We start from the raw sequence: 11,472 nt of genomic DNA, 5'->3' as shown, positions 1-11,472 counted from the left end.
GGTGGACGCAATACACTCAGGCGTGTTACTTATATCATTGTTTTATTCAGTACGTACCATATTCGCCGAAACTGGAAGAACTCCGGTGTTTCCGTCTTGAATTCAATTCAGACGGAGTTTCGTTCTCAGGATACTGAAGTAGTTGCTCCCTTACGAGTTTTATTCTCTCCTGATATGAAGCCTACAGTTGCTCCGTGCTGGCTGCTGACTAGCTTACCTGTCCTGTGTTGGACCGCGTGTTGCCTTGCTGATGACGATACTTAGGCGTATATCAGTGTTTTGTGTGTTTGTGTTTAGCTTTCGGATATGCAAGGTTGGTAGGTCTGTGCTAGTGACGAATGATGTTCTTATATATTTTAGTTATTACGCGACTTGTAAAAGTAAAGATGACGACCCAGCTGCTTATATTATCGAGGGTGAGGATGTGGAGAACGTTATCTGTGCCTTCCGATTGCTATTCGAGATGTGGACCAAAAGCGCGAGGTAAAGATTCCTGTTTCTTCCGGTTTATAGACTACACCCACTCTGCGACGAGGACTTGCGTTTTACAAAGGACATTTAGTCCAATAATTTGCACCGTATTTTCTTTTATGGACTAGGCCTGTATGAGATGGTAGAAGAAATATAAGTTTTTGCAGGATTTTAGGTTCTTAGAGCGGCGTAAATCTTCTGGGATATAACGCCGTGTAGTTCGTTGTAAGTTAATCGACGTTTCGGAGGAACACGTCTTCTCCATCTTCAGGTTTGAAGATAAATCAGAAAAGAAACCAGGTTGACAAGCCATCTGATTTTTCGCTGGTTTCTTGCTTGATTTATTTTTTGCCCTGAAGATGGAAGCGATATATTCCTCCTAAATGTCAGCTGACTTTCAACTGACTACATGGCACTATATCCCACACCAAAGAACTCTTCATACTTATGTGTTTTTCTCCTGTGCTTGACAAGATCATTTACGAGAATCTATATTCCAGGAATATTTCTTTTTAGACGAACTGGAGAAATGCTTCGAATTAATATGTGTACTCTTCAGGTTTCGAACTGCAGGATGACACCAAGGGAAGGGGAGTTTAGCTTCACCCCTTACTCACTCACGGGAACATTAGAACCAGTTTCTGAAGGGACAGCAGAGTCCGTAGCGGGATCCAAGTTGTTGTAAGTGGTGTTTCGGAATTAATGCTACGAAAGCCCTTCAGTCAGATGTAACGTTATACAGAAACACTAATTATACATTAATGGTATTAATCTGTACACCTAAGAATGATTTATTTATTCCTTTCATTCTCCTGTCTCTGTGCCTAGTTAATGCCTATTTATTTGCTGCGTGTTGAAATACGTTGGCGCTAAATCAACACCCTATTGGGTTAATAACTCGATGATAGTGAATAATGAATTGATGAGGAGGTGGAAGACATTAGTCATGACGTAATTCAAGGCATTGCCCCGGTATTACTAAAGCCACGAATACTTCATTCAGGGTAGTTGGTTTACTAGCCGAAATTCAAATCAGACACCTCCCGAATACAAGTCAGAACCATTGCTGCTCGAATGGTCTCACTTGCCCTCGCGGGCAGGGGCACCGCGGATTCGGACTCTGTTTGTGTGACAATGGAACTCAGGTTCTCTGGTCCCCTCCCATTTGGTTTCCTTAGTTCACAGTCCTCTTCGTGAAGAGTTCAACGTGATAATCGTTAAGGGGTTAATGATGGATCAGAAACAAATATTTTTATTCATGTTAAGCCCCTCAAGGCGGATAATTTCAGCCCAGGCAAATATTCTGTAATCCAATAACTATAGCGATATCTCTAATTCACACTCTGCAGTTCACTACAGCACGTACGAAATCTTCTCAGCCTGCTGTGTCTTCACTAGTCGTTGCCTAGTGACGGATTACAACTATGCCTTCTGTTTCCGTGCTTATATTCTTACCTTCTGACTACTGTCCTACAACTAACTCATTGCTTCAATTGTCCTGCTTATAACATATCGGCACGGTCCACACAGAAAATAATTCCTCTGTTGCTGTTCAATTGTTGCTTATCGGGCGGAGCAGAAAACACCACTCATCTCTTATTTTTGAGGGCCGCCGCCTAGCAACTGCCGCTGTACAGTCGCCTATCCCGCCGTAACAGCGAAGCAAAGGTCCTACATGCCACAGCATGAAAGATATGCAATACGTATTGAGACCGACAGAGAGGCCTAGATGATTTGGTTGTAACAATCCAGAATTTTTGTAGGTGAAATCATTAAGATATGCACATTGTTGAGTCTGTATATTTCTGTCGGTTATCCCTGAGAATGAAGAATATCTGGCAGAAATATTTGTTGTATCAGTCTTACTAATTTGTATGTATTCAAGTAATTTGTCGCTGTAATCGAATTCATATGATTCGGTCTCAATATGCTTGTATCTGATTCGGTGTTTTCATATATATATTTCTTTGTCGCTAATTGTAACCTTAAATATTTTAATTGTTATTGCACCGCCTTAGTATATAGTAGAAGAAGCTTTATAGATCCTATTTTTGGACTTTGTGCAAAATTTATTTGGGGAATAAAAGATAACTGAGTATTTATATGGTGGAATTATTGTACATGAAAAGCTGCATAAGTTTATATTCATTTTGACTTTTTTTTTAAATAAATCATTTTCCATTCATACATAATCCACATTCATGAAGATGAAATGTTATCCAGCATTACAATCTTAGGACCGGTCACGGTATCAGAGAGGTCTAAGGCATGTACAGTTTTCGCTCTCTCAGAAGCCGGGATCGTGGGTTCGAATTCCACTCAGGGCATGAATGTTTGGTATATGTGTGTTTTTCTATGTTTGGTTTGCCCTGTGTTTAGGTAGAGGCCTTGCGACGAGCTGATAACCCGTTCAAGGAGTCCTACCGTCTGTAAAATAATCAAGAAAATGAGAAATTAGCCCTGTGTTCCAAAATTGGAGCAAGCTTCAAAGTGGGGACACGAGGAAGTAAAAAATTACATTCTTAGTAATTGTTCACTCTTTAGACTGTAGTTAGACATTCAATGTCCGTAGACACTTACCGAGAAGCAGTGAACAATACGCACCGCGCACTTAGTCACTGTCGTTTTCGTCTCAGTTCAAGAACAAACTAAGTCTCATACGTAACAGGAAAGGTAGATGATACAGTTCCTTGAAGAATAACACTGACTTATTCTTTAATTCTTGTAATACACCCTAGATGCCATGCTAGTGAATATATAAATTTGTATCAGCAAACGTAGTCATTGGTCAATATCATATAATCCTGAACCTCTTGAACTAATCAATTATTATGTTCCGTGTAACGCAACACAAAGAATGTATAACATTCAATTTATTTTATTAAGCTCACAACATGTTTCGACTATTTTATCTGGTCATCATAAGGTGAACACAAATACTTAACGAGTGCTCTGTTGAATTGCAGTTGCTTTACACAGTGTAAGCTACACAGTTCAAGAATAAGGACCATAGCCCAGTTAGGCCAGCAAACATTCACCAGTTCATTCTTAAGCGTCACTCGTTTATCACCTTCGCCACCCAGCAACAAACGGAATAAAGGATCGCACCCTTGTAGCTCCAGACTCGTTTATTCTAGTTCACTCCAGGGTAGTTCAGTTTTACTTAATCCGCACAAAAGCTTCGTTCTATATGTAGATTTTATCCATGTTAATACTGGCATCAAAATAAATATGGGCCCATATGAGAGGTAAAGTGTTTTCCAGTTCAACAGAGCACTTGTTAAGCTTTTTATTCACCTGATGATGACCAGATAAAATTTTTCGAAACAGGTAATTATAATAAAATCAATTGTATGTTACATATTCTCTGTGTTGCGTTAGACGGAATACGATAATTGATTAGTTTGATCATGCAACAGGATGCATTCCTTAAAGACCTCTTGAACGTTTAAAATACATCAAAAGAAGAAAATACCGAACACATCAATCAAATTAGTCGGTTATTTTTGTTCTTAGTCACAACGTAACACATAGGCGTTTAAATCCCGTGGCGTAAAAACGGTTTCTTTTATATATTATTCATATTGGTATTAGCTACTACGAGAAGAATATTCTAATTTTGGGGGGAGGAAAGTGAGGTAAATGTAAAGTTGTTTGTGTGCTTAAATCATCAAGCACCAGACCATGAAGACGTATGGGCAAGTGGAGTTCTGCCTCCACAAATCTTGAAGGAAAATATTATAACTGAATTATAATACACTTACATCACATTCAAGTTTTTATTATTTAGGAAAACATAACTTCCAGAATATTCAGTTTATATGTCAGTATGTTATAACAAGTACACTTTGGTATCTTTCAGGAAATATCACTTCTTAAATTTTACTGCTTATATGGGTCTAGTTGGACTACATAAGAACTGAATTTGAAATAAAGTATTTCATCTTACAGTTTAAAATGGCTAATCAATTGTAAGTTCTATTAATTTCGTGATGGACGTAAGCGCAATTTACATTTATAATATGACAACAGTGCGTACCTGGCATGCGTATCATATCCCAGACGTTCTCGTCCACCAATACCGGTCATCTCGAAATGACAAGGCTGTACATCACGTAACCAGTTGATAATTTGCACAAATATTCTTACCAGCACTGTTAGGAAACAAGGTCTAGACTTGCTAACAATTCAATGATTTATTAGTGACAAAGCGCGAGAGAAAATAATTGAGAACTCTTGTATTTACTAATGAAAATAGCAGTCGTAAAAATGCATTCAAGTGACACGGGACTAACACATCTCATAAACATTAATAAACTGTAACATTATATATTTATTTTGTCTTTGGCAACTGTTTTATTTACCCTGTTTTAGTTTACACCTATTGGTGCCAGCACAATGTATTTATATGCTATCAGAAGTTTGACGGTTGAATAATTCCGCTACACAATTGTCACTGCCAGTCTGATCCACCAAGAGACTTCCATCTGTGCTGAACACTCCCGCTCTTGCGGTTCATTTTACATCGCCCTCTCATCTGTGTTAAACAGCACGGCGCCTTCCCTGTAGGATGAAAACGGTTTCGTTACACATAGAAATTTTGTAATACTAGGCGCCTCATTTTACGAACTATCATTAATTTTCTCTTAACATATTTTAAACATGAACAACAGAACTTGGGCATGTAAAATCAATTTAGGTCATACTAATTACACTGAGGCACTATGTTACAAACTGAAAGGTCACAGGTTCGAGTACAGATGAGGTGTATTTTTTCCAATTTACCTAATCCTTCCAGCCGCACTATGGTTCTGGTTCGACTCAGACTCTAATATAAGTGGGTACCAGGAATCTTCCTGGAGGTAAAAGGCTGTCGGCGAGTAAGGCTGTCAATTTCACCGGTATCTGTGAGCCGATATTCTCAAAAATTTGGGATCCTCAACGCCTCAGAACCCTATGGGCTTTCACCGCCTGTTACAGGGATAGCTTCACCTTTTTTTACGAATTACACTTCAAACCCCCTTCACCTGCTTCTGATACAGAGCTTCAATTATAAACAACGGTTAACGTATGATCACGCTCGGTGATATGATAAGAGAGTCTTAATTCTGCATGCTTAATTTAATCAGTACTGTTGATATCCAATTAAGTCATTTTTCAATCGATAAAATAAATATATGCGAACATATGTGTGTCATGTTTATGTACATACGAACACACCTTCCTTCTACTTTATTCATGATAACGTAACTACAGTGAACAGAAACTGGGACCATCTCTGCTGGTCAAGAAATTGTCCGCCATTTATGTTGCCAAAAATTTTATTATAATATTTCCGTTCTGAGCCGTTTCAAATCAATCTATATTCTCAAAAATATATGTTCATAACTTTAATATTGTCTTTTCTTCTACTGTTAGTTCTTCCAATTTTGTGTGTGAACATCCTTGTTTTGCAGTCTTTTGCACAACCTTCTACTTCTTCTCTTTTGTTTAAATATTCTTCCATACAAAACTTTCCTGGAACACCCCCAGAATGCTTAATTTTTTGGTCACCCTCCCAGTATTTGTTAACAGTATAAACTGCGAATTTCTCAGTATGTTACCAACCTTCTACAATTTCCTCCAACTGAGATCTAGATATTTTCTCAGCGCCATGTTCACAAATATATTCGCCTTTTCATAACGTGTGATACAAACGCAAAACAAGTGTGAACGGAAGGAGTACATGCAAATTTTGAGCATGGAAATATCGGCGTATGTATACGCACTGCCACTGCTGGTGTCGAGATACGCCTCAGTTTTAACGCAGATATTGATACTAGTTTCGAAACACTGAGTATCCCATTCTGTCAGCTTCAGGTCTACTGAGAATCATATCATAAACCATTGAAATCAGTTATGAAACAGGCTTAGTCAGTGTAAAATTTACAGAGAGTCTTTGAAAGATGTTGAGGTGTTATGTGAACTTATTAAATGCCGTCTTCTGGAATATGGCGCCGTGTAAATCTTGCATGAACCAACGTTTCGGAGGAACGTATCGCCTCAATCTTCAGGGTGGAAAAAACCGCGAGCGAGGAACCAGCGTGAACAAGTGGCTGCAGACTGCACACAAGATCTACACGAAACCACATCCCAGAAGACGGCATTCTTCATAGTCACCGCCTTGAAAACCTTATGTTTTACTTATTTGAACTTATATGCCCTTGCCAATGGAGATATTTCATTACATAATTAACACGAAAAGAATGATATGTATAGCATACAAATGTGTATGCCAATATCATGGAAAAGGGATGATAATTTGATGTTATTAATTAACTACTTACCTAGTATATTAAGTTAAAATATTTTAATTACATGTTTAAAATAGTAGTTTACAAATAAAATATTAATATAATTGCTGAATTGAATCTTCTCTGGTACTTAAAATCGGGTTTAAATCTTATGAATTGTATGAAGTTGAGGCTGCAGATCTTTTAATATGTAGCTGGAACTTTACATGCTCCAGAGGGGAATCAGTTCATCGGTAGTGGACACTTACCTACGCAGTACCCCGCCACGTGCCTATAAATATTGATAGCACGATCAGCATCCAGTTATGAGGATATGTGGTTTCATTATCTGCAACAGAAACATATTTCAAATTTAGAAATAAAATAATATCTTTATTTTCTGCATCCTCTTGTGTATCATATATTAAAGGTTGGAGAAGATCAGTTGGACCGATTATGTGAGAAATGAAGAAGTGTTAATTAGAGTCAGTGAGCAGAGGAATATCCTACATGAAATAAGAAAACGGAAGGCTAATTGGATTGGTCATGTTTTACGCAGAAACTGCCTTCTAAAAGAAGCTATCGAAGGAAAGATAGATGGGCGGATAGAAGTGACAAGAAGACGAGGAAGAAGACGTAAGAAGATGCTGGATGACCTTGGGGACAGAAGAGGATACTGTCATTTGAAGGAGAAAGCTCTAGATCGCATTAAGTGGAGGAATTGTTTTGGAAGAGACTGTGGACCTGTCGTCTTGACAGATTACTGATGATGATGATATTAAAGGTATATTTATGGGCCGCGAACACAGAAAACGTATGTTTTTTTTATAAAAAGTGTATTACAGACAATGTCCAGAGTTACATTAAGATGACATTCTCAGCAACGCCATTTCTCCCACGTCAGCAATAAGGTGCGTCCTCCCAGTAAGCCACCATAAAATTCATTCATGAATCCGTCAGTCCATCCATACGTTCGTCCATGAATGCATCCAAATTTTCAAGCACGCACCTATCCACCGGTCCCCATATTTTTTCATATTTTCATGTATCCTGTATGTTCGTGATTGTTGTATATTGCTGAATTGACATATTTGATTTTTCCGTCAACTACTACCTGATTAAAAAAAATTCTTAAGCTAACTCTATTCTTTCGCCAGGTAAATTTATGTTGTTAAGTCAAATAATGGTACCAACCTCTGGGAATACAGATTACCTATGAGGAATTCAAGCAGTTCTCATATATTTACCTGTTGACAGAAGCCGAGTCTACTACCGAGACTTTGTATTTCCTAAGCAGAAATGAAATTATGACAAGTGTTCTGTGTGCGTGTCTTTTATTCACATATCCGTCCAACATCAGTCCACTCATGGAGACTCAAATTAACATAACAATATCAGGCGGCAGATAAGAACAATTTCATTAGTACGAAAGTGGAGTTCGGCTTCACAATTGATAATACTGTCACGTTTATTAGTGACTATAGACGGGATTTGGATTGATGACTGTATTTATTAACACCTTATACAATCAAACGAGCAATACAGCTCTATCGCTCTCCACGGTTACACACACACACACACACACACACACACACACACTAGGATTCTCCGCCTTCATTAGTCATATCCTGGTAACGGAATGAAAACCGTCTCATTTTGGCTAAATCTTCTAATCACACACTATGTCTTCACAGGCTGACTTCTAATCATTCTTCAACTGCTAACTTTCAGTGTCTATCTCCTGCCAACAACTGACTCAGTTCTCATTCTCATACTTTCTTTTACGCCTTGTATTCTTCTGCAGTCCTACAGCTACTAGCTTTGGAATTCGACTCTGTTACATTTCCTCGGCACTGACAACACTAAACACAGCCAGCCTATTGTTGTAGAGGCGTGTCAACACGCAGTTGCCTAGCAGACAGTCTCGGCGCGAACCACATGGAAAACACTTATTCTTATAGCCGCGTGTGTATTGATCCGATGCCCAGAAATGGATGTCATTCATTGTCACATACTGTTATCAGCATTACCCAGCAACCAAGAATCTCTCTCCACGGGAAAGTTTTTATCGAGTCGTTGCCTAGCAGTGGATGGATAAGGCATAATATTATTTAATTTTTTAAACTGTGGACTTAATGTTAGTATAAATTATTCTTTCCATTATGTGTAAAGGAGAAATCACATAAATTCTTTATAATAAGAAGCTTTGACTTGTGGATTTGAACTAGGTCTCTTAGTTACAGTTTGAGTAGACACTGAGATTTTTTAACATGTTCCATATATTTGTGTTATGTTCACGTGTCATAACAAGCAACGTAATTACAATGCCTTTATGAAAGTGGGATTAGTAGTGAGCGTATGCTCGTGTGTTATAAGTAAGAAATGAAGTGGAGCTACACAGATGTTCCGCTGATGGATGGAAGAATGGGGGGAAAATGTTAATGTTTCAACGTGTAGAAAAATTTGTTTTGTGTAGTACCGTATATTCTGGTTATAAATAAAAATTAATTTACTACAATTATTGTGTTTCCGTACAGCATCCATCATCCTGTTTTTATAGAAAACACGACGTTTCGGAGACTGAATTTGTCTCCGTCTTCGGGTGGAACCTACTTAGTTTGACCCAATTGTTACAGCTAGTTCATATCTGTCCGGAAATGGAGACTAGCTCTATTGATTTTGCCCAGCAGAATAGCTCCAAACTGAAGACGGAGACAGAATCCGGTCTTCGAAATATTGTGTTTTAAATAAAAACAGGAAGCTGCACACTGTCCAGAACCACAATAATTGTATCAATATAATGTAAAAGAAATAATTTGTTCACAGAATTACTGTTTTTTTTTTTTACTTTTTCATCGTTCGGAATTCTAGGTAATAGAGGACACGAAGCTTCGGAAACTGGATCTGTTTCGGTCTTCAGGTGAGAAAGGAAGACACCTACTCAGTTGACCCCTTTAGAAAGAGCTAATATGAATCACATATTTTTCATATATTTTTTTAACGACGCTTTGTTTACCATAGATTTTTATTCGCCTTAAACTACGGTGGCAAGGTGACTGTGTATACGCATTTGAGAAAGACAATAGAGGAGGCGATCGTGGTCCGTTTTAGGATATTTCAGAGGGACTGATGGAAACGACGAAATAATTGACCTCATTTTCTCTGGCAGAGGCTCAAATCAGGTACCTCTGAAATGAACGTTGGATTTATTACTGATTGAACTAAGCTACAATTTTGTATCTTTCTACTTCAGAAAACATGTTAATACAAGGGCTCATTACTTCACTAGGAAGGAAATATGCATTTCAATATTTTTATTTTATTTCTTCAGAACAGATTGCTTGTGGCTAGTATGAAATATTACGTACGACATGTAAAACTTCAGTCACAAGATAAATATTGACACTGTTTCAGACAACTACATATTGGGGTGAAATAATACACGGAACCAAATGAAAGTAGTTCCTTCAATGTCCGTGACAAATGCTGGGGGAACACTGTGTGTCCGTGTGGCGTGCCGAGCCAAGTTCAGTGTTCCGTGCTCTTCGCCAGACAGGAGGTTGCTATGGAAATTACGGTGCTTATACAAACAGAACACGGCAGATGGGACGTACTGGAGGTAACATTATGAAATATGAAACCTGCACACATAGAGACAGAGAGAGAACACTGGGAAAACCTGTGTTTATATTATTAAAAACAGCGAACAAAAGATTCTCTAAAGTATACACAGTTTTGTTCTAACGTTTGTTTATTTTTCACTTCTTTTTATAAACATAAATTATTTTCTTCGTGATATAACGCATTCAATCTTTTATTCTGTTGAACTTGGCGGTGACTTGGAATCTCTGCAGTCGGGATCAAAAAGCAACCAATACAGACTTATTAAATTTAATGTTACCGCACGAATGAAGTTCTGCGTGGGATATACTTCATAAGACTCTTACTTAAGTGGTCTTTGTGGATCAGAACTGTCTCTGAGCTGGTCAACCAGCCAATCAGATTTGTCACTGTAGTAGTGGAGGCCGTAGCGTTGGTTGTTTATTTTTGTACCATCGTGCGTTACTTTACCGTAGATTGTACAGAAAGTGAAGGCGTTCTTTTCACTGGGCTAAAGGTACAAATCTGGATCTCTGAACTTGCAAGAAACCAGTTCGAAATGAGGATTCTCCTGTACTGTAGGAATGGAGACACCACGAACTGTGGAAAACCCTGATGAGGTAATGGGTGCTTGTCCGGTCAGTGACAAGAGAGAGCTTTCAGGGGTCGTTGTGGAAGGTGATGCAGAATTTTTCTTTTGCTTGTTAATTAAAGTGCTATGCAGAACTGTGCAGATAATATAATGCATCATTGCGTTTTTAAGGTCGATTTGCAACGTGTTAATTTTTTATACCGTCACAAGTCAAATGTTTTCAGTGTAGAATTTCATTTTTTTTGTGGGTTGTGGGAATATAATCATGGATCAAAATAGTACTCATGAAGTGCACAATCTAGGTATTTTCAATGTCTGGTGCGTAAAATGCCGATCACAGTGGCCGCGAGGTCTAAGACATGAGCCGCCTTCGCCCCACTCGAACACAGGGATCGTGAATTCGAATCCCACTCGAGGCATGGATGTCTGTGTGCATTTATTTCGTGTTTATGTTATGTGTGTAGATGTTGGCCTTGCGACTGACTGATCCCCTGTCCGATGAGTTCTACCAACTGTATGTTAGAAAAAGCCGCCAAA

The 11,472-nt window shown here is 38.4% G+C and overlaps 1 protein-coding gene across 1 annotated transcript in view; it reads right to left on the bottom strand.

Moving 5' to 3' along the window:
• Positions 1 to 4,236: 4,236 nt before the first annotated feature.
• The window catches only part of LOC111863391, a 130,674-nt gene continuing 123,438 nt past the window's right edge, over positions 4,237 to 11,472 (bottom strand). Inside the window, exons 6-7 of the mRNA XM_023849664.2 lie at positions 7,013 to 7,092; positions 4,237 to 5,034 (exon numbers count right to left, since the gene is read on the bottom strand). Coding sequence (XP_023705432.1) covers positions 7,013 to 7,092 — 80 coding nt within the window. The 3' untranslated portion in view covers positions 4,237 to 5,034. The remainder of the gene's footprint in view (positions 5,035 to 7,012; positions 7,093 to 11,472) is intronic.

This window comes from Cryptotermes secundus, unplaced genomic scaffold, assembly GCF_002891405.2.
Source record: "Cryptotermes secundus unplaced genomic scaffold, Csec_1.0 scaffold568, whole genome shotgun sequence".
Classification (NCBI taxonomy): domain Eukaryota; kingdom Metazoa; phylum Arthropoda; class Insecta; order Blattodea; family Kalotermitidae; genus Cryptotermes; species Cryptotermes secundus.
This window is presented reverse-complemented; position numbering and strand designations above follow the sequence as displayed.